The sequence below is a fragment of the Scylla paramamosain genome, chromosome 34 (genome assembly GCF_035594125.1).
Source record: "Scylla paramamosain isolate STU-SP2022 chromosome 34, ASM3559412v1, whole genome shotgun sequence".
Lineage (NCBI taxonomy): Eukaryota > Metazoa > Arthropoda > Malacostraca > Decapoda > Portunidae > Scylla > Scylla paramamosain.
The window spans coordinates 14,521,701-14,545,052 of NC_087184.1; the positions used below are offsets into that span (position 1 = coordinate 14,521,701).

The 23,352-nt window shown below is 38.7% G+C and overlaps 4 protein-coding genes across 4 annotated transcripts; 1 reads left to right on the plus strand and 3 right to left on the minus strand.

The window, feature by feature from the left end:
* The first annotated feature begins 8,330 nt into the window (after positions 1-8,330).
* LOC135089952 (probable H/ACA ribonucleoprotein complex subunit 1) lies at positions 8,331-9,663 on the plus strand. Its single transcript, XM_063986141.1, has 2 exons — positions 8,331-8,438; positions 9,222-9,663. Exons 1-2 carry the CDS (start codon positions 8,385-8,387, stop codon positions 9,555-9,557), a joined length of 390 nt encoding a protein of 129 aa, XP_063842211.1. The 5' UTR covers positions 8,331-8,384; the 3' UTR covers positions 9,558-9,663.
* A 1,837-nt stretch (positions 9,664-11,500) lies between these two features.
* LOC135090244 (probable H/ACA ribonucleoprotein complex subunit 1) lies at positions 11,501-13,602 on the minus strand. The gene is made up of 2 exons (XM_063986806.1): positions 12,559-13,602; positions 11,501-11,997 (listed from the first exon to the last, which is right to left on the minus strand). Exons 1-2 carry the CDS (start codon positions 12,610-12,612, stop codon positions 11,614-11,616), a joined length of 438 nt encoding a protein of 145 aa, XP_063842876.1. The 5' UTR covers positions 12,613-13,602; the 3' UTR covers positions 11,501-11,613.
* Positions 13,603-14,736: 1,134 nt separating this feature from the next.
* LOC135090245 (holotricin-3-like) lies at positions 14,737-16,024 on the minus strand. The gene is made up of 2 exons (XM_063986807.1): positions 15,867-16,024; positions 14,737-15,255 (listed from the first exon to the last, which is right to left on the minus strand). The coding sequence occupies exons 1-2, from the start codon at positions 15,873-15,875 to the stop codon at positions 14,845-14,847; spliced, it is 420 nt and encodes a 139-aa protein (XP_063842877.1). The 5' UTR covers positions 15,876-16,024; the 3' UTR covers positions 14,737-14,844.
* Positions 16,025-18,894: 2,870 nt separating this feature from the next.
* Positions 18,895-22,710, minus strand: LOC135090247 (holotricin-3-like). Its single transcript, XM_063986843.1, has 2 exons — positions 22,557-22,710; positions 18,895-20,475 (listed from the first exon to the last, which is right to left on the minus strand). The coding sequence occupies exons 1-2, from the start codon at positions 22,563-22,565 to the stop codon at positions 19,969-19,971; spliced, it is 516 nt and encodes a 171-aa protein (XP_063842913.1). The 5' UTR covers positions 22,566-22,710; the 3' UTR covers positions 18,895-19,968.
* Between the last annotated feature and the right edge of the window lie 642 nt (positions 22,711-23,352).

The following is a 23,352-nucleotide window of genomic DNA, read 5'->3' on the forward strand; positions in this document are numbered from 1 at the left end:
TATATATATATATATATATATATATATATATATATATATATATATATATATATATATATATATAGAGTGAAAGCAAGACTACGGTGCCATGGAAAAATACTGTGATTTTTTTTTTTTCCCTTTTTTTCAATTTTTCTTTTTACGCGGCCCAAACCTTCTAAGCATCCTGTTGAGCTGCTCTTCCTCCCTCCTACCCTTCCTGTTTGCATGGTATATATGCAGCGCGGCGATCAGCGAGAGACAAAGTATCCAAGACGAGATGAAGCAGGTATGTCTCACCACTGCTCCAGTCTTTGGTCTTTTTTTTTTTCTTTTCTTTCTTTCTTTTTTAATACTAACAATAGTCTATCCCTCACATCCGTAGCTTATGTTAGGATTTTTTTTTTCATCAGTTTAATATGGTTGCTACGTTATCGCGTTAGTTTTTCTTATCCTATTTTTTTTTCTTTTCTCAATTCAAAGTAGCATTTTATTTTTTTCTCTCCTCACATACAAAGTTTGTTTTTATTTAGTCGTATCTCTTATACAACTTTTCTTCTTTGGTCCAGTTTACAGTAGTGGTTTTCTTGCTCTTGTGCTAAGTTCATTATACGTTTATCTTTTTTTCTCTCTCTTGTTGATATCTCTCTCTTATATTGCCTTTTTCTTTCCTGCATTCCACAGAAACCATTATGATTTTCACCCCCCTCCTGACGTAGTTTAGTTATTTTCTTGTCTCGCTTTCCCTTCGAATCCCCTTTTCCTTCTCCCCATTGTCCATAAAACCTCTATTTATGAAGTTACACATGTCAACTTTAAATGTTTGATTACTGAATATCGTTAAGTGCAGAAAATTCACCGTTAGTGAATTTGTCATACCTGTTTCTCTCATGTTACCCCTTTGTCTCCTGCAGTTTATACTAGCCATCGTGTTCATCGGGGTGCTGGCCCTGTGCGCGGCCCTTCCTGCACCAGAGCCGCTCCCCGTGTTCTTCCACGCAGCCCTGCCACAAACCTTTTTACCCAGCTTCGGCAGATTTCGAGGAGGATTGGGATTTGCAGGAACGTTTAGAGGTTAAAGAGGATTTTTTTGGCTAACATGGTTTCGGCCACGACGGTGGTGATCCCCACGCCTACATTTCTCTAGGAAAATGTGGCCTCAACTTGCTCGTCCACGACCACTAACACTCCCTGATTGCGACTCTGTATCGTACTATGACTCTATATATACGTCTACCTACCACTGATTCTTGTCTATACGTCTGTTTCTAGTGAATGAGAAAATGTCTTCAGTATGAACTTATTTTTCATCCTGTGTGTGTGTGTGTGTGCATTGTCTCGTGTATAAATGGTTAGTTAGTTAGTCTATTAGTGAGCCAGTACGTTAGGTAGTTAGACAAATACAGACACACAGATAGATAGATGGATAGACAGAAAGACAGATAGGTAAACAGACAGACAGGCAGCTAGATTGTCAATTTAGCAACAACAACAAAAAAAAAAAAAGCATCAGAAAAGTTACTTAGCATCACGAGTTTCAAATATTTTCTTGAGGCGTGACAACCTGTTTTACTCACACACTCACACACACACACACACACACATACGGTAAAGTAGTCATACCCTAATACACCTTTACAAACCACAAACACTTTTACAATGCTACAGTTGTAAAATAGTGGATTACAAGTACAGTCCGTGGCCACGCTAATACGTTTTACAACGTCTTTGGTTACGTGCTTAGGAAAGACTGAAATACAAGTTAAAGTACAGGTAAAAGTATGTCTTGTCAGCGAAAAGAAGACACCAAAGTTTGCAGCAGAAGACACCTGAAAAATCCAAAGTCTTGGAACGACAGGATCACCAGCAAAGCAATCGAGTTGTGTCAGTGATGGCTTAAAAAGTCCAGACTTGAAAAAGGAATGGCGTCGATGAAAGCTCGAAGTCGTACAGGCAGAGGTTGGTGGGGCAGGCTTGGCTTGAAGAAAAGACCATAGAACGTGTAGTAGCGCAGCAGTTTGAGTCAGTGATGGCTTAGCAGAAATGCGTCAGTGACAACTTAATAGGTTAACCGGAGGCAATGAAGGCAGCTGGAGTAGCTGGCGACGAGCAGGCAGGGAACGTGCAGCAGAAGGACTTGTTCCGTCGATTCATCCCATCACTGCCACCATTTTTATGTACTAGATAATATATAGGTCAGGTTACGGCCGGGCTGACATCCGTAGACAAAGGGATGTGGGTTGACCCCACTCCCACGTGGTGATATGTAAGCGACCAGAGGCTGGGTCTAGTCAGGGACAAAGGCGAGTTGGCCGGGGTCGTCAAGTCCCAAGGGAAAAAGGCGCGCCAATGAATGCGGGAAGCAAGGGTGTGGGCGTATGTCCCCACACCAGCACAGTTTCTACAGCAGCTGCATGTTTAACAGTGCCAAGAGGAACATCGTGTCCTATTACTACGGGGGTGGGAACCCTTATGGGAACGTCCACAGGGGCTTCAGCAACAGGGACTATGGGAATAGAGGGTTTGGTGGCAAGCGTCCCTTTGACTATGGTCGTTACCATTAAAGGTCTCCGAAACAAATCCTTTAAAATCCACTGACCTTTACTCAACGTCCCTTACTCCTTACACACCCCAAAACAAGCTCTTTATATCCCAAATTAATCTTTAATTCGTGTGTCTTACTCTTTGAACCCATTAAAATATGTCCTTTACAACGCAAACAACGATCGTTATCATGAAAAGCCCGCCAAGCAAGGCCTTTAAAGCCTTTAATTAATTAATTTAATTAATTTAGTTTAATTAACATCTTACTCTTTAAAGGTCTCCATACAAGCCTTTTAAAATCCAGAGACCTTTAATCAATATCTTACTCTTTAAAGGTTCCCAAACAAGGTTTTTAAAATTCAGAGACCTTCAGTCAATATCTTACTCTTTAAAGGTCATCAAACAAGCCTTTTAAAACCCAGAGACCATTTAGTAGTTTGTCTTGTTCCTAAAACTACCTTCAAAATTAGTCCACCTTGAAATTATGATCTAAAAAATCGCTAAAAATCATACATATTCATTAACTTTAATTGAGCTCCTAATTTTGAAGATGGCAAAGGCGCACTAGAGTAATCACCACCACCACCACCCACCAGCATTGATGGAGCATCGGTTTTTCGTATGCTGTGATCTCTCTTGAGAATAAAGTCATGAAAAAGATAAAATTATAGAGTCGGTTCTAACAATTCTGTACCACCTCAAACTAATTCAAAAGAGGCAATACATATTTATAGCTACCTCGCTTCTCACTGTCCTACCGCTCTTCTCTCGCCCATTAGTTCAATCATTCAGTACTATCTCAGACTAGTACTAATGACAAAACGATGAATAATTCTGCACTACGTCATTAACAAACTATTTAAAAAAGACAACATTCATACTTGTCTTGTTTCTTATTTTTTTCTCGCTCATTAGTAGAACAATTTTTGCACTACGTCACAATCAAACTAATAAAAAACAATATCCATAATTTTGCTTCTTATTTTTCCCTCACCCATTAGTTGAATAATTCTGCATTACGTCATAAACAAGCTAATTACGGTCCTTCTACTTTTTTCTCGCCCAAAGATGCTGTAACATTCTCCATTACTTCAAACTAATTAAGAAGAGGTCATATTTACTGTCATGTTGCTTCCTAGAGTCCCACTCCTCTCCTCTCTCGGGCAAAGACACGACGCAGGCTCAGCACGAGGCGAAGAGAGGAATTTTTGTGGAAAGTTTGCCTGCAGTGATTGGTCTGGCGGCGCAATGAGTTCAGCATTGACGCTGAGAGAGATTGTCGCTTGTACTGCACTGAATGACGCACTTGCACACACACACACACACACACACACACACACACACACACACACACACACACACACACACACACACACACACACACACACACACACACACACACACACACACACACACACACACGTTTTGGCGACATTGAAATAAAAGATCTGATTACCTTCAAAGAAAATGGACCATGCTGAGAGAGAGAGAGAGAGAGAGAGAGAGAGAGAGAGAGAGAGAGAGAGAGAGAGAGAGAGAGAGAGAGAAAGAGAGAGAATTCACATCGTCTCTTCTTTGACATTTCCCTTACATAGACTGAAAATTAACTGATTAAATAATAATAATAATAATAATAATAATAATAATAATAATAATAATAATAATAATAATAATAATAATAATAATAATAGTAATAATAATAATAATAATAATAATAATAATAATAATAATAATAATAATAATAATAATCAATACTTAATCTGACGCGTAAATAACAACAACAACAACTACTACTACTACTACTACTACTACTACTGCTACCACCACCACTACTATTACTACTGTTCTTGTTGTTGCAATGACCGGGTTTGGGCAGTCTTATAATTGTAAAGTTAAGAAAAAAAAAGTAAAAATAGAAAATAGAGATAAAAATAGTATACAAAAAAAAAAGAAAAAAAGAAAACTAAAATAACAGATCATCCGACATTCCCCCAAAATACCGGATTCGCTTCATCTCCTTTTATAATAAAAAAAAATAATAAATAAATAAATAAGAAAAAATTAAAATTAAAAGTTAACATCGAGGAATCACTACGATAAAAATAAAAGCAAAAGAAAAAATAAATAGCAAAATGAATGTACTAACCTAACCTAGCTCAACGAGAGAGAGAGAGAGAGAGAGAGAGAGAGAGAGAGAGAGAGAGAGAGAGAGAGAGAGAGAGAGAGAGCAAACCAGGCAGAATATTTAGTTCAAGTCTTTTAAGCAATATTACAAAACCACATCTAGCATCTCTTTCCGATCAGTATATAAAGCAACAGACACATCAAATCATAAGTTAAGCAATAAGGAATGAATGATGCAGGAGAGGAAATGAAGTGCCGGAAGGGTGGAGAGCGGTGTGGTGGTGGTGGCAATAGTGGTGATAGTTGTGTGGAGAGGCAAGACAACCCAATACCACACACTTGCATTATTAATCACATCACGTGCTATAGTGACCTTGAAAAACCCGACCACACTTGCACCACTGACGTAATGATCTTAAAAATGTTCCCAAGAAGCATTAGAGAGAGTGAGATGGAGGGATGGAACTGCGATAGAGCTGAAAAGGACTGGAGTCACAGCGGAAGATGCAAGGGACAGAAACAAATGAAAGGAGACTCCTATGTGGCGCCAACTCCTCATTCGAGGGGCACAGCGAAGGAAGAGGCAACTTATCTGATTAATGTTGTATTCTCTCGTAAAATAACTGATCAAAAAAGGCAGTATTTGTAATCTATTTGCTTCCTTCTATCCTACCACTCCTCTCCCGGGCAAAAACACGGTAATGTTAGTAGCTAAGGAGCATCAGTTGAATAATTATGTAAATTCTATAATATCATACAGTAAGTGACGAAAAGACAGTATTTATTATTATTTCCTTACTATTGTCTCACCACTCCACTCTCGATCAAAAACACGGTAATGGTAGTAAAGACACATTAATTGAGTGATTATGAAATTCTATACGATCTCATACAGTTACTGATCAAAAAGACAGTATTTATCATTACTCCTTTACTAATGTCTCACCACTCCCCTCTCGATCAAAAAACACGGTAATATTAGTAGTTTCGAAACATTATGCTAGTTGAATAATTATGCTCTATCCTCAAACTTACCGATTTAAAAGAAAATATGTCCTTCACATTTTGACCTTGTAAAACGCGTCACCCTTCTTCCATTTACCCTAAAATAGTGTTACGCTCTCCAGGGAGCGAGTCACACTTCCTATTCTATTCTTGACAACTCCCAATCTTAATAATTTAACTAGCATGACTTCTCCTTCAGCCTAATATCCTTAGAAAGTTGTGGGGCAAGTTTTCAGTGCTACTCTTAGACACATATTACAAAAACAAGTAATATGCTATGTACACTGACCTTGAAAAATTGAGGTCGCTTCTACTAATTTAGCCTTGAAGAACGCCACTACCAGTATAACGCCTGATAGAATGATGTGAAGCAAGTTTCGACCGCTACTTCAAGACACACCTTACAAAACTATTTTAAATGCTACGTAGCCTACAATGATCTTGAAAAACCGAGTTACTTCCACTAACCCAGCCTTGAATGACGCCACTACCAGTATGACGTGTCCTTAAGCTTGATAGAATGTTGTGTTAAAAGCGTAACTTCGAGACACACCTTACAAATACACATGCTACAGTGAACTTGGAAGTCTGAGTCACTGCTAGTAAACTCTGGAGGTCACTACTTTATCCTTGAGAGAAACGTTCCTACTGTCACCACACTACCTTTATGAACAACCAAACCTGATCCTAGAAATAAATAAATACAATAAAAAAAAACAAATTTCCTTACTATATAAAAACGGTAAATTTTCGGGAAGCAGCATCCTCTTAATTTGAAACCAGTTAATATATTCTGACAGATTTCGGTGTTTATGTATATACTAAGAGAGCGAGAGAGAGAGAGAGAGAGAGAGAGAGAGAGAGAGAGAGAGAGAGAGAGAGAGAGAGAGAGAGAGAGAGAGAGAGAGAATACTATACTCACACAAACAAAACAAAACGTATTTTCTACTATACTAACTGACTAATGCTAATGAGCCTCATTCTATAACCCTTTAATAAAATAACATAAAAGGACAAATAAACGAACAATCAATAAATCAACCAATAAGTAAATAAACAAATAATAAATGAATCAATCAATATATAAATAAATAAATAAGTAAACAAATAAACAATCACTCAATAAACAAACAAACAAATAAATAAATAAATGATCAATTAATAAACAAACAAAACAAAGAAATGGATCAAAAATACACCCCAAAAAAATCATTACAGACAAACATTACAAACAAAATAACACTCACCCACTATCAGACATGCAGACAGACAGACAGTCAGACTTCTTTCTTGCCTGTGCACGTTAATAAGATAAATTTCCTAGCTACGTGACCTTGTAAACAAACACTCACCACTGCTTTCCTCCTCCTCCAGCTCCTCCTTTCACGTGATGTTCTTCATTTTCCTTCATTTCCCTCTTTACCCTTCATTCTGAGCCACTCATGCCTTCCCCGGGCCTTCAGGTATCTTAGGACCTCTCGCAGCGTCGGTTAATAAAAAAAAAAAAAAAAAGCAAAAGCGTATAAAAACAAAAGCTTCCTCCGTCACTCGGGCCGACCACGTGTGAACCTTTCGTGTTGTTGTTGTTGTTGTCCGGATGTGTTCGAGTGGCTTAGGATTTCATTTAGCGTATTTCACTCTTAGTTTCTTTGTCTGTGTTTGTTTGTGTGACTTTATATTATGTACGAGTATTAGTGAGCCCTCTTTTATGTGTGTGTTTTTATTTGTTATTTCTATTTGCTGCTTGTATTGCTCAAGATTCTTATTGTTTCATGTTTACTCGTTTTTCTGTTTGTTCGTTTGTTTTGCTTGTTTGTTTTTATGTCCTCAGATTAGTCATGGTTGATCCCTGTCTTACTATTATTATTATTATTATTATTATTACTATTATTATTATTACTATTATCATCATCATTAGCTGTTTTATGAATGTTTTCTCCCTTTGTTCTTTTCCGTTGTTGTTGTTGTTGTTGTTGTTGTTGTTGTTGTTGTTGTTGTCTGATGTATTGGCGTGGTTTAATTTCACACACTTACTCTAGTTTCTCTGTGTTCGTTTATGTGTGGCCTCAGGTTATTTATGTTTGACCTCTATCTTAGGTTTCTATGTGTATGGGTTTTATCATTATTATTGGTAGTAGTAGTAGTAGTAGTAGTAGTAGTAGTAGTAGTAGGAGGAGGAGGAGGAGGAGGAGGAGGAGGAGTAGGAGTAGTAGTACCGGAAATAGTAGTTGTATAGTTGTAGGAGTAGTAGTAGTAGTAGGAGTAACAGTATTACTATAAACAGTAGTAGTAGTTATTTGCGTGGTTTAGCATTTTATTTCACATCTTTAGTTTCTCAGTCCATGTTTTTTTTTTTTTTTTCAACTCACCACTGAGATTCCTCCTTCCATGACCTGATTTGACTGATCCTTGATTACTTATGCGGTGGAAATGGCCAATATATATATATATATATATATATATATATATATATATATATATATATATATATATATATATATATATATATATATATATATATAACGAAGTAGTAAATAAAATAAAAAATTAAAAAGTTATCGGTCAGGAGGAGGAAGGAAGATGGGGTGAAGAAAACGAGAGTCAAAGCAAGGTTGCGGTGGCGGGGAAACTTACTACGCAACTTTGTTTTTCTTTTTGCGTTGCCCAACCCCTTTAAGCATCTTGGTGAGCTGCTGTCCCTCCCTCCCGCCCTTCCCGCTAGCCTGGTATATATGCGCCACGGCCGTCAGCGAGAGACAGAAAGTATCCAAGCTAAGATGAAGCCGGTATGTATCTCACCACTGCTCCTGTCTTGTTGTTGTTGTTGTTGTTGTTACTACTGGCATTAGTCTATCCTCCACATCTGTAGCTCTTTTTTTCATTAGTTTAAAATAGTTGCTACATTATCATGATTGTTTTTCTTTATGCTTCTCTCTCTCTCTCTCTCTCTCTCTCTCTCTCTCTCTCTCTCTCTCTCTCTCTCTCTCTCTCTCTCTCTCTCTCTCTCTCTCTCTCTCTCTCTCTCTCTCTCTCTCTCTCTCTCTCTCTCTCTCTCTCTCTCTCTCTCTCTCTCTCTTAGTTCAAAGTAGCATTTTTTTCTTTCTCCTCACATACCAAGTTTGTTTTAATTTAGTCGTATCTCTTATATAACTTTCTTCTTTGCTCCAGTTCACAGTTGTGATTTTCTTGCTCTTGTCATAAGTTCGTTGCTCTCTCTCTCTCTCTCTCTCTCTCTCTCTCTCTCTCTCTCTCTCTCTCTCTCTCTCTCTCTCTCTCTCTCTCTCTCTCTCTTGTTGGTATTTCTCTCTTAAATTACCTTTTTTTTTCCTCCATTCCACAAAAACCATTATGATTTTTCCCTCCCTCCTGACGTAGTTTACTTATTTTCTTATCTCCCTTTTGCTACGAACCCTCTTTTCGTTCTCCCTATTGTCCATAAAAGCTCTATTTATGAAGTTACATAAGTCAACTTTAAATGTTTGATTACTGAATATCGTTAAGTGCAGAAAATACACCGTTAGTGAATTTCTCATATCTGTGTCTTTCATGTTACCCTTTGTCTCCTGCAGTTCACTGTAGCCATCGTGTTCATCGGGGTGCTGGCCCTGTGCGCGGCCCTTCCTGCACCTGAGCCCCTCCCAGTGGCACTCCCGGAAGCCCTGCCAGAGCCCCAACATTTTGACCACGGCGGACATAGATTTGGAGGAAGGTTTGGAGGTCGAGGAGGAGGAAGGTTTGGAGGCCGAGGAGGAAGGTTTGGAGGTCGAGGAGGAAGGTTCGGCGGACATGGCTTCGGACGTGACCACGGCTTCGGCGGACATGGTTTCGGTCACGGCGGTGGTGCTCCCCACGCCCACATTTCTCTTGGACAAGGCGGCCTCAACTTGCTCGTCCACGGCCACTAACACTCCCTGATTGCGACTCTATATAGTACTATGACTATATGAACGTCTACCTACCACAGATTCTTGTGTACACCTCTGTTTCTAATGAATGAGAAAATGTCTTGAATATGATCTTATTTTTCATCCTGTGTCTGTGCATTGTCTCATGTATAAATAGTTAGTTAGGTTAGTCTGTTAGTGAGCCAGTTAGTTGGGTAGTTACATAGATAGACAGATAGATAGGTAGATAGATGGATAGACAGAAAGACAGGTAGACAAAGACAGACAGACAGCTAGATTGTCAATTTGGCAACAACAAAAGAAAAAAAAAAGCATCAGAGAAGTTACTTAGCATCACGAGTTACAAATATTTTCTTGGGGCGCGACAATCTGTTTTACACACACACACACACACACACACACACACACACACAGGTTAACCATGAGTAATATCTTAATACTAATAACATCCTTTCGGTGATATCGTAGCAGTATCCTTCGAGTATCACTGTAAGAATGCACCAGATGCCGTGAACATCTAGATCTCATATAGACTACGCTGCGTAGTTTTGGTCTCCATATTACAGGAGGGATATAGGTCTGTTAAAATCAGTACAAAGGAGAATAACTAAATGGATACAGGGGATGAGGAGTATTCCTCACGAGATGAGAATGAAGCAGTTAAATTCACATTCTTTAGAGAGACGTAGGTTAAGAGGGGACCTGATAGAAGTCTTTAAGTGGTATAAAGGTTATAACAGAGTGGACGTCTTAGGATCATCAACCAGGACAGAACAAGAAATAACGGGTTCAAGCTTGAAAAATTTAAGTTTAAAAAAGAGATAGGAAGAAATTGGTTCTCAAATAGAATGATAGATGAATGGAACGGACTCAGTTATCAAGTTGTTAGTGCTAAGTCATTAGGGAGCTTTAAGAGAAGATTAGACAGATTTATGGATGGGAATGATGGGTAGAAATAGGTAGGTATATTTCTTACAGGGACTGGCACGAGTAGGCCTGATGGCTTCTTACAGCTTCCCTTATTTCTTATATTCTTATGTTGTTATGAACCTGATTCACTCTGTATGTGATAGAACTGGAACCCATTTTATATATATATATATATATATATATATATATATATATATATATATATATATATATATATATATATATATATATATATAATGAGTTCCAATTCTATTACAAGCAGAGTGAATAAGGTCATATAGATAGATAGATAGATAAAGATGTGTGTGTATGTGTGTGTGTGTGTGTGTGTGTGTGTGTGTGTGTGTGTGTGTGTGTTATACTTTATTCTCCATTCATCTCTTCTTAAGTTACTCATTCTATCATTAGTCGTTCCTTATTTTATTCTTTATATATAAGAATAATAAATCATGTATGCATTATTATATATTTGGTCTGGCATTTCTGCTGCAGTTTCTCTTACCTTCAACAAATGGGGGCGCAATTACGGAACATAAAGTCATAAGAAGGATGTAACGATTAGACTAAAACCACAAGTAATGGGTTCCACTTCTGTTCCAAGGAGAGTGAGTCAGGTTCACGGCATCTGGTGCATTCTTACAGTGATACTCGAAGGATACTGCTACGATATCACTGAAAGGATGTTACTAGTATTAAAATATTACTCATGATTAACCTGTGTGTGTGTGTGTGTGTGTGTGTGTGAGTAAAACAGGTTATCGGGCCCCAAGAAAATATTTGAAACTCGTGATGCTAAGTAACTTCTCTGATGTTTTTTTTCTTTTGTTGTTGTTGTTGCTCAATTAACAATCTAGCTATCTGTCAGTTTGTTTATCTATCTGTCTTCCTGTCTATACATCTATCTATCCATCTATCCATCTATCTAATTACCTAACTGGCTCACTAACAAACTAACTAACTAAACATTTATACATGAGCCAATGCACGGACACAGGATGAAAAATACGTTCACATTCAAGATAATTTCTCGTTTATTATAAAAAAAAAAAAAAATGTATAGACAAGAAACTGTGGTCGGTAGAGGTATATATACGAGTAAAGTCACAATACGGGGCGTCAGGGAGTGTTAATGGATGAGGAAGCTGAGGCCGCCTTGTCCAAGAGAGATGTGGGCGTGGGGAGCACCACCGCCGTGTCCGAAACCATGTCCGCCGAAGCCATGTCCTCCGAAGCCGTGGCCACCGCCGAAGTGGTCATCATGATCGTCGAACTTGTTTCTTCCTCCGAACCTTCCTCCTCCCCGACCTCCAAACCTTCCTCTTCCCCGACCTCTAAACCTTCCTCTGCCACCGAACCTGCCTCCTCCTCTTCCTCCAAATCTACGTCCGCCGAAGCCGAAATCTTCATGGGGCTCTGGCAGGGCTGCGGGGAGGGCCACGGGGAGGGGCTCTGGCGCAGGGAGGGCCGCGCCCAAGGCCAGCACTCCGATGAACACGATGATTACTGTGAACTGCAGGAAACGAAGGGTAACAGAGACACAGGTATGAGAAGCTTACTAACGCTGCATTTTCTACACTTAACAATAGCCAATAGTCAAATATTAACTTGGTAAATGGCTTCTATGGGCAATAGGGAGAAAGAAAGGATTTGTAGCAAAAGGGAAATAAGAAAATAACTAAACTACGTCAGGAGGGAGGGAAAAAATCATAATGGTTTCTGTGGAATAGAGAAAAGAAAAGGCAATATGAGAAAGAGATACCAACAAGAGATAAAAAGACAAAAGAACAAGGAATTTGTGACAAGAGCAAGAAAATTAGGCTACTACTGCGAACTGGACCCAAGAAAACAAAAATGCCTGAAAAGATATTACAAAGTAAAAACGAACTTGATGTGTGAGGAGAGAGAAGAAAAAAATGTTACTTTGAACTGAAAATAAAATAGCATAAGAAAAACAAACACGATAAAGTAGCACTAAGTAACGAAAAAAAAAAAAAAAAAAAGCCTAACGCAGGAACTACAGATGTGAAATAGAAGTAACAAAAACCCAAGACAGAAGTCGTGGGGCACATACCTGCTTCATCTCGGCTTGGATACCTTCTGACCCTCGCTGATGGCCGTACCGCATATATAGCAGGCTAGCAGGGAGGGTAGGAGGGAGGGACAGCAGCTAACCAGGATGCTTAGATGGGTTGGGCAGCACGAAAAGAAAAAAAAAAGTTGCATAGTAGGTTTTCCCGCCATCGTAGTCTTGCTTAGACTCTCGTTTTCTTCGCCCCATCTTTCTTCCTTCTGACCGGTAACTTTTTTTTTCTTCTTTTTTTTACTACTTGTGTTACTCTCCCTCTTCCGCATTGGTTTGTGCCTATTATTGGTGGTGGTTCTAGTAATGGTGTGCTTGGTGTTGCCTTCAGTGCTTCCGCAAGTTTGTTAGTCATTTTACCTTGTATGTTGGTGTCGTGTGTGTGTGTGTGTGTGTGTGTGTGTGTGTGTGTGTGTGTTGCTCATCACGACACGCAATCATGTTGTTCCCTGACTTTTTTTTTTTTTCATTCTTGTCTATATCTTTTCGTTTCCCTTCCTTTTCACTTTTGTTTCATTCCTCTTTCTATTTCTTTCTTTTCACCTTCATAGGAGTATTTCATCATTTTTCTCGTCTTCTTTTACACTTTTTTTTTCTCTGTTACTACCTCCTTCGAACGTTCTCCTTCCCTTTCACTTGCAATTCATTCCTCTCCTTCTTTTCTCTTCACCCTTATCTGCTTCTTTTAATTTTCTCGTTTTATTATTATCTCCTTCACCTTGTTTCTTTTTCAGTTTCACTTTTACTTTATCTGCTTCAAGGTTATCGAGTTTCCCTTCTTCCTCGCCTTTTGTTTATATTTTTCTTCATTTTTTCTTCTTTCTTCCTTCTTTCCTTCATTTTCACTCGCATTTCATTGTGTCGTATGAGCTTCAGTTCTTAATTTTTCCTTTGCACTGTTTCCTTCTTTATTCTTTTCTCTTTTTATACTTTTATATCATTATGTGATGCTAAGTTTTTTTTTTCCCTCGTCTTTCATTTACATTTCTTCCTTTTTAATAATCTTTTCTTTCTACTTTTATATCATTACGTGACAGTGTAAGCTCCATTTTTTTTTTTGTTCCTTTTATTTCTCATATACACTTCTTTCCTCTTCCTCTACTCCTCTTCCTTCTCCTGCTCCTTCCTCTTTCATTTTGTTACCCTGTTCCTTCTTTACGATCATACTGGCGCTCATAGTAGTAGTAGTAGTAGTAGTAGTAGTAGTAGTAGAAACAATAAAGAAGATGACCTTGGCAGTGCGTAGCTACATTTTAAAGATGGGTTGGCGTGGGGTGAACGAACTCATGACACTGCATTAGTGGGTACGTGGTTAGTTGGTTGCAGTCTGTATATATTCAATCTATATTCTATAGGAATCTATATTCTACATGGTTCGATTCTCCTGGCATAAAATCTTGTATCCGTCTATGCTTTTTTTTCTATTTATTTGTTTATCTACTTGTCTTTTTTATCTATTTATCTATGTCTATCTACAATCTATCTATCTGTTTATTAATCCATATTTTTTTTCTGTCATCCACCTTTTTTTTTTTTGTCTACCTATCTTTCTGTCTATCTATCTATCTTTTCATTACATTTTCTGGACAATTCCATTCGTCATTCATCCAGCTTTCATTCACAACAACAACCATCATACATCATTCAGTCATACAATCATGCATTTTCTTCTTCCTTTTTTTTCTTCTCAGCATCTTCACAATTACCTTCGTATATAATAAACATTTCCCTGACAACCTTTATCTTATCACATTTCTTTCCATCCCCACTACATATCTGTGCTACGGAACATTCAAATCGGAAGAATAAGCAATAAAACTACAATAGCAGCGCACTACTATCAGTAAGAGACGCGCATATACGCAGGGAATACCACGGGGAGCCAGTATACGTAGAGTTGTATTTTCCGGACCTTGAACTGACCATGTGTGTGTGTGTGTGTGTGTGTGTGTGTGTGTTTGTGTTTGCTAAGTAACTTCCCTGATTTTTTTTCTTTTGTTATTGTTGCTGTTGCTATATTGACAGTGTAGTCTGTTTGTCTACCTATGCCTTTCTGTCTATCAATCTACCTGTCTATCTATCTATCTAATTAAATTACCTAACTTGCTCACTAACAGACTAACTAACCACGAGACACTTCACAGACACAGGATGAAAAATAAGTTCACATTCAAGACATTTTCTCATCCATTAGAAACAAACATATATACAAGGCTCTGTGGTAGGTAGACGTATATACAGAGTCACAATACCATGTACAGCCCCAATCAAGGAGTGTTAGTGGTCGTGGACGAGGAAGTCGAGACCTCCATGTCCAAAAGAAATGTGGGCGTGAGGAGCACCACCGCCGTGGCCGAAACCGTGTCCGCCGAAGCCGTGGTCGTGTCCGAAATCATGACCGCCGAAGCCCTGGTCGTGTCCGAAACCATGACCGCCGAAGCCCTGGTCGTGTCCGAAACCATGACCGCCGAAGCCGTGGTCGTGTCCGAAACCATGACCGCCGAAGCCGTGGCCGCCGCCGAACCTTCCTCCTCCTCGACCTCCGAACCTTCCTCCAAATCTACCTCCTCCGAAGCCGGAAAACTGGGGCTCTGGCAGGGCTGCGGGGAGGGCCACGGGGAGAGGCTCTGGTACAGGGAGGGCCGCGCACAGAGCCAGCACCCCGATGAACACGATGGCTACTATGAACTGCAAGAGACAAAGGGTAACATGAGAGACACAGATATGAGAAACTCACTAACGGTGAATTTTCTGCACTTAACGATATTCAGCACTCATACATTTAAAGTTGACTTATGTAACTTGATAAATAGAGCTTTTATGGACAATAGGGAGAACGAAAAGAGGATTCGTAGCAAAAGGGAGATAAGAAAATAACTAAACTACGTCAGGATGGGAGGAAACTATAATGGTTTCTGTGGAATGGAAGAAAGAAAAAGGCAATATAAGAGAGAGATACCAACGAGAGAAAAAAAGAAAAAAAACAATGAACTTATGACAAGAGCAAGAAAATCACTACTGGACCAAAGAATGTTGTTTAAGAGATGCGACTAAATAAAAACAAACTTGAGATATGAGGAGAGAGGGAAAAAAGATGCTACTTTGAACTGAGAAAAAAAAAACACGATAAAGTAGCAACTATCTTAAATTATCTTACACTAACGAAAAACAAAACAAAGCCTAATACAAGAACTACAGATGTGGAGGATAGACTAATGCCACTAGTGATAAAAAGAAGAAGAAGAAGAAGAAGAAGAAGAAGAAGAAGAAGAAGACAGGAGCAGTGGTGAGACACATACCTGCTTCATCTCGGCTTGGATGCTTTCTGTCTCTCCCTGACGGCCGTACCGGATATATATCAGGCTAGCAAGGAGGGCGGGAGGGAGGGACAGCAGCTCACTAGGATGCTTAATGAAGTGAGATGGGCAAAGCAATAAGAAAAAGTTTCGCAGTAGGTTTTCCCGCTATCGTAGCCTTGCTTTGACTCTCGTTTTCTTCATCCCATCTTCCTTCTTCCTGCTGACCGGTAACTTTTTTTTTTTTTCTATTTTTTATTTATTTATTTTTTTTTTTATGTAGTACTTTTCTTGTTATTCTCCTTCTTCCGCACTGGTTTGTGTCTATTATTGGTGGTGGTTGTGGTAATGGTGTGCTTGGTGTCGCCTTCAGTGTTTCCGCGATCTTGTTAGTCATTTTACCCTGTGTGTGTGTGTGTGTGTGTGTGTGTGTGTGTGTGTGTGTTGCTCATCACGACACGCGCTTATGTCCTTCCTTGACTTCTATTTTTTTTATTTTTTTCATATTTTTGTTTATATGTCTTCGTCTCCCTTCCTTTTCACTTTTGTATCATTCCTCTTTCTGTTTCTTTCTTTTTCACCTTTATCGAAGTATTTCATCATTTTCCTCGTCTTCTTTTACACTTTTATCTCTCTTTATTACTACCTCCTTCGAACGTTCTCCTTCCTTTTCACTTCCAATTCATTCTTCTCTTTCTTCTTTTCTTTTCACCCTTATCTGCTTCTTTTAATTTTCTCCTTTTATCATTATCACCTTCACCTTGTTTTTCTTCAGCTCCACTTTTACTCTATTTGTTTTAAAGTTATTGAGTTTCTCTTCTACCTCATCTTTCATTTATAATTTTCTTAATTTGTTCTCTTTCTTCCTTCATTCATTCATTTTCACTCGCATTTCATCGTCTTTGTCGTATCAGCTTCAGTTCTTAATTTTCCCTTTGCACTGCTTCCTTCTTTATTCTTTTCTCTTTTATATCATAATATTATAGTATGTTTTTTTCCTCGTCTTTCATTTACACTTCTTCCTTTTTAATAGTCTTCGTTTCTTTCTACTTTTATATCATTACGTGACAGTGTAAGCTCCATTTTTTTTTTTTTTTTGTTCGTTTTATTTCTCATATACACTTTTTTCCTCTTTATCTACTCCTATTTCTGTTCCTGCTACTTCCTCTTTCATTTTGCTACCCTGTTCCTTCATTATGATCTTACTGGCGCTCGTAGTAGTAGTAGTAGTAGTAGTAGTAGTAGTAGTAGTAGTAGTAGTAGTAGTAGAAGCAATAGAGAAGATGACATTGGCAGCGCGTAGCTACATTTTAAGGATGGGTTGGCGTGGGGTGAACGAACTCATGACACTTTGCAATAGTGGGTAGGTGGTTAACTGGCTGCAGTCTGCCCCACCAACCTATATTCTACAGTCTACATGGCTCGATTCTCCGGGCAGAGTAGTGGCATGAAATCTTGTATCCACGTTTTTTTTTTTCCCTGTTTATTTGTTTATCTACCTACTCTTTTTTTATCTATTTATCTATGCCTATCTACTATCAATCTGTCTATTTATCCATTTTTTTCTGTCATCTATCTTTTTTTGTTTTTTTTTGTCTACCTATTTATCAATCTATCTATCTATCTTTGCAATATATTTTCTGGACAATTCCATTCGTCATTCATGATGCATACATTTTTTCCTCCATCCAGCTTTCATTCACAACAACCATCAAACATCATTCAGTCATACAATCATGCATTTTCTTCCTCCTCTTTTTCTTCTCGGCATCTTCACAATTACCTTCGTATATGTAAACATTTCCCTGACAACCTTTATCTTATCAAATTTTTTTCCATCCCCACTACATTTCTGTGCTACGGAACATTCAAATCGAAAGAATAAGCAATAAAACTACAATAGCAGCGCACTACTATCAGTATGAGACGCGCATTTACGCAGGGAATACCACGGGGAGCTAGTATACGTAGAGTTGTATTTTCCGAACCTTGAACTGACCATGTGTGTGTGTGTGTGTGTGTGTGTGTGAGGAAGTGAGGCTGCACGGCTTGAATATTACTATCCCTGTAGTGCGAAGCGATGAATGCAAGCAAACTAACGCCGCATGCTGCTTCGTTTTTGTTTTGTTCTGTTGTTAGTTCTGCTACGTTCTTCTTTTTTTAGTGAGTTAGCTATCTGTTTATTTTATTTATTCATTTTGTCATCTTATTTTCTTTCATTCACTTTTATTTTCTTACTGTTTTTCATTTTTATTTTTTTTTATTTACTTATCATTATTGTTTTTGTTAGAGGACTCAAGAATCATCATCGTCAGGAGAGACAGTAGAGGCAAGCAACGCGGCGTACAACTTCGCTTTTTATTTTGTTCTCAGTTCTGTTACTTTCATCTTTTTGTCAGAAGTGTGGTGTCTACTATCCACACCTCGACTTTTTTGGCTTCTGTCGTACGAATGTTGTTTTCATATACTTTGTCATTTATTTAGAAGAATGATACTACTACTACTACTACTACTACTACTATTACTACTACTACTGTTGTTACTACTACTATTACTACTACTACTACTACTACTACTACTACTACTACTATTAATGATAATAACAATAATAATAATAATAATAATAATAATAACCTATATTAAAAAAAAAAAACTGCCCTGTATGAATGTCAGTCAGTCTGCTTGTACCACTTCTTTATCTCACAACAACAGAATATGAAACTACCGTTAATTACCATTAAATTGTCCACATTCTCCCCTCCCTTCATCAAAATAAATAAATAAATAAATAAATAAAACACCAAAGTTTCAAACATTCCGTCTCTATCAAAACTTAACAACAAAAGCTAGATAAATAAATTAATAATGCTATATTCTTCTTGCCCTAAACTGCACGATTTAGCTAATTTTCATCAAGTTTAATTTTTCCTCTTTTTTCTTTTTCATTGCGGTACTGTTGTATGTGGTACCTAGTAGTAATAGCAATAATAATAACGAGAGTCAAAAACAAGTTGATAATAATAATGAGGGGTGTTCACAAATTAACACTCTTTATTTCAACTTGTAAAAAACATTCATACCAGGACAGACAGACAGATAAAAAACAATAAATACACATTTATCGGCTGTTTCTACATCAGGAATTCTTAATTTGGGCGGAATTCACTCCAGGGAGGGGAATTTCAGGTTTTCCGGGGGCGGGGGTGAATTAGAACTACAGGTTGGCAAATTCAGACTGTCAGAATGTTGATCTTTTCTTCTTTTTTTTTCTTTTTTTTTTTTTTTGGCTTTGAGCTCCCCAAGGCGGCACGAAATTCAGTATGTATCGGTTATCTGATGCAAGCAACCTATCAAACCGTTCACCACAAGCTCCTGAACCGTTAGGATCAAAATAGATTACCCATAGATTACCCAAAATAGATTACCCATAGACAGACTTGGAAAGGAGGGGGGGAATGACATTCTGACATATGGTGAAAGGGGTGCATGGGGGCAAACAAGGTTGAGAGTCACTGTTCTACATCATATAATTTCGAAAGTTATCGCTTTTATTCCTATTTTTTTTAATGTACGCTTCCCAATTTCTCTTCTCCGATTTCCTTGAGTAAGTTTCACATTTCCTCTTCTTCAGTACGATTTTCAGTTTCTTTTCTCCATTTTCTTTGCATGAACTTCCCATTCTTCATTTGTTCCTCCTTTTCTTTGAGCAACTTCCCCGCTTTCTTCATGCAAGATTCCTATTTTCTCTCATCTTCTCGCTTTAAACTTTCATTTCTTCATCTGTTATCTCTTTTCTTCCTACAAGCTTCACAGTTTATTTTCGTTTTCTTCACATTAGCTTCCTTCACTATTTAGGTTTTTTTTCCTATATTCCCATTATTCTCTTGTGGCTTTCTTCCCAATTTATCTTCGTTTTCTTCGTATAACCTTCCCATTCTTCATTTGTTCCCCGTTTTCTTTCTACAAGCCTCCCACTTTCCCTCTTTCCCATTCTTCATTTGTTCTCCGTTTTCTTTGCTCTCACTTTCCCTCCAGGAAGAGTGCGTGAGGCGGCAGGTGTCCAGGAGTCTCCAGTCAGTCTTAATGGTGGTGTCCGTGCTCGTAGTTAGCCGTGATGCCCCCCGTAGCCGCCGTGAGAGCTGTGTCCGTGAGAGCTGTGTCCGTGAGAGCTGTGTCCGTGAGAGCTCGAGCCGAATCCGTGGCTACCATGGCTTCCGTGTCCGTAGTTCCTGTATCCGTAGCTCCCATAGCCGCCGTGTCCGTGGCTACCGTATCTGTGTCCAATGCTCAGACCATGATGGCCAAAAGAAACATGAAATGGTCTGTACCTGTATCCGCTGCTGTGTCCATGCCCATGTCCGTATCTTCTGTTGTGTCCATACCCATATCTGTATCTGCTGAGTCCATGCCCATGTCCGTATCCGCGGCTGTGTCCACGCCCATGTCCGTATCCATGTCCGTGTCCGTAGAATGGTCGGGAAGCTTCAGGCAAGGGGTCGGGGAGGGGGAGAGCCAGGGCGTCGGGTAGGGCCTCGGGGTCAGGGTTGGGGGCTGCGTCAGGCGAGGGCAGCGCCACAGCAGTCGCCGCCACACACAGCGCCACAATTAGTGTCTGTTGCAGGAAATGAGCTTAGGTATGCCGCACTCCTTACTCTGATAGCTCCTGCTTCCTACTCGTATTGCTTATCCTTCCTTTTTCTCTTCCTACTCTTCATATTTCTCTTCCTTCTACTACTTCTACTACTACTGCTTTTCCTCCTCATCCTCCTCCTCCTCCTCCTCCTCCTCCTATTAGTATAAACAATAGAGAAAAACATGATTTCTTTAGTATATTGAGAGAGAGAAAGAGAGAGAGAGAGAGAGAGAGAGAGAGACATAATTTTCCTATCATATTCTTTAAATCTGCAAAAAGCAAGCAGAAAACCAAACAAACTGAGAAATAAAACTGATAAACCAATAAAGGACGCCTGAAAAAAGAACAGACCAAGGAATAAATGCGTTAATCAAAACTCCACAAGTAACCCATCACGAGAGAGAATCCCAGACAGTGGAGGAGTATGACCACCACAGTAACAGCGTAGTGGATTCCTGTCCTGTGCTGTGCGTGCTTGCCAAAGAAGGTTGGAGTGTGAGGCGAATAAGAGATGCGATCGTCATTTGTTAATCTATAGACTCAAGGAGGAATGAAAGAGAAATACTCGCTCTTGTATGATCTGGATTAATGGATAGATAGATAGATAGATAGATAGATAGATAGATAGATAGATAAAGAAAGATGGATAAATTAATAGATAGATTGACAGATAGACTGAATGATTGACTGATTGACTGATAGATACATAGATAGATAGATTGACATATGTAAGAATAAATATAAACAAATAGGTAGAAAACGCATATAAATAGAAAGATTACCGTATCAGAGAGAGAGAGAGAGAGAGAGAGAGAGAGAGAGAGAGAGAGAGAGAGAGAGAGAGAGAGAGAGAGAGAGGGAGGGAGGAAAAAAAAAATAGCACGCAAGGTTGAAGTCAGTGACCCGAACAAGACAGAAAATGATTTTTTTTTGTGTGTGTGTGTTTATATTTGAAATAGTTCAGTAATTTTGGCGAAGTAATGGCAAGATAAAAAATGAATAAAAAAATAAATAAATAAGATAATTGAGGTTACTTTTATCTAGGGAAGAAAGAGAAGACGAAGAGAAGGAAGGAAGAGGAAGAAACAAAAGAAGGGAAAAAGGAAAAGAAGGAAGGGAGGAAGGAAGATAGATAGAAAGAAAGGGGGAAAGAGAAGGAAGAAAGAAAGAAAGAAAGAAAGAAAGAAAGAAAGAAAGAAAGAAAGAAAGAAGGAAAGATAGGAAGAAAGAGAAGAACAGAAAGAGGATAGGAAGGAAGAAAACAAGAAAGGAAGGAAGGAAGAAAATAAGAAAAAAAGAAAGAAGATAGGAAGGAAGAGAAGAATAGAAAGAAGATAGGAAGAAAGAAAAGAAGAAAGAAAGGAGAGAAAATAGAAAGAAACAAAAAAAGAAAGAAAAAGAAAGAAAAATAAAAGAAAGAAAGAAGAAAAAGACAAATATACCAACATTTATATTAACAACAATGGAAAACAAGTCTAAACACAAGCAAGAAATTGAATGGAAATATGGAACAACCTTCCTTGCTCAATTCCTGCACAAAAAGAACGTGTCAAAACAGTAACAAAAAAAAAAAAAAGTATGAGCAAACATTAATGAAAGCTCTTGCAGAAAGAAACAAAAAAGTAAAAGAAAAAAATATATATATGAGTGCAAATCCTTGAAGAGACACTGAATAATAATAATAATAATAATAATAATAATAATAATAATAATAATAATAATAATAATAATAATAATAATAATGATAGTAGTAGTAGTAGTAGTAGTAGTAGTAGAGAGGGAGGGAAGGACGGAGTAATAGATATAGTGAAAAGCTAACAAATAAAAAGAAAGAAAGAAAGAAAGAAAGAAATTAGAACGCAAATCTTATAGGGAAAAAAAAAACACCAAGAAACACGTTCAAAATAAACAAACGAAACATAAAACAATAAAAAAAAACACCTGCAGAGGACATACCAACACTAAACAAACAAACAAAACAAAAATAAACACACACTCACTCACAAACACAAAAACAACACTCACAAACAAAAAAAAAAAAACAGAAGAACATCACTAACCGTCTGCATAACGAGGGAGCGAAACAGAGAGCGAGAAAGGAGCTGGATAAGTGGGTGGGATATGCCGCGCCCTTCGTCGCCTTCTTCAAGAGCAACGGGCCTTGAACCTGAGAGTTGAGCCGGCTAGTGAGGAAGAATCTTGACCTTCCCGGTGATGGGGCTTATATACTCAGGGCACTGCTATGGGGGAGGGACCACGGGGCTGCTTGTGAGTTAGGGGCTGGGGCTGGGGGCGGGAATGGGCGAGGAGTGAGGTGGAGGGAAAGTCTGTGACGCATTGTGGGGTTGAGAAGGAAGGTCTATCTAAATGGAGGAATAGGAGAGGGGTGACGTAGGGGGAGAGTCGAAAAGCATAGGAGAGATGGGGAGAAGAGGTCTATCTAAATGGGGGAATAGGAGAGGAGGGAGAGTAGGGGTGATTGGGTAGCATGAAACAAAGAGAGAGAGTTCTTGGAGGCATGAGGAAGCAGGATCTCTCTCTCTCTCTCTCTCTCTCTCTCTCTCTCTGGGAACCAAGGTGGACAGGTACCCAGGTGTGTGTAAAGGTGAGGAGTGAGAGAGGACGTCGCCCACGTAAACAACAGTATAAGTAAGAGTGGGAAGGGTTTGGAGGGAAGTGAGTGGGAGATGATCACATTGTGACTAACAGAGAGAGAAAGAAAGAAGGTAAGAAAGGGGGAGGGAATGAGAGAAACGGAGGGAGTGAGGGTGAGAGGAGAAAAAGTTTGAAGGGAAGAGATAGGGAGGTGGAGAACAAACGGAGTAAGAGAGAGAATGAAATAAAGAAGGAAAGAAA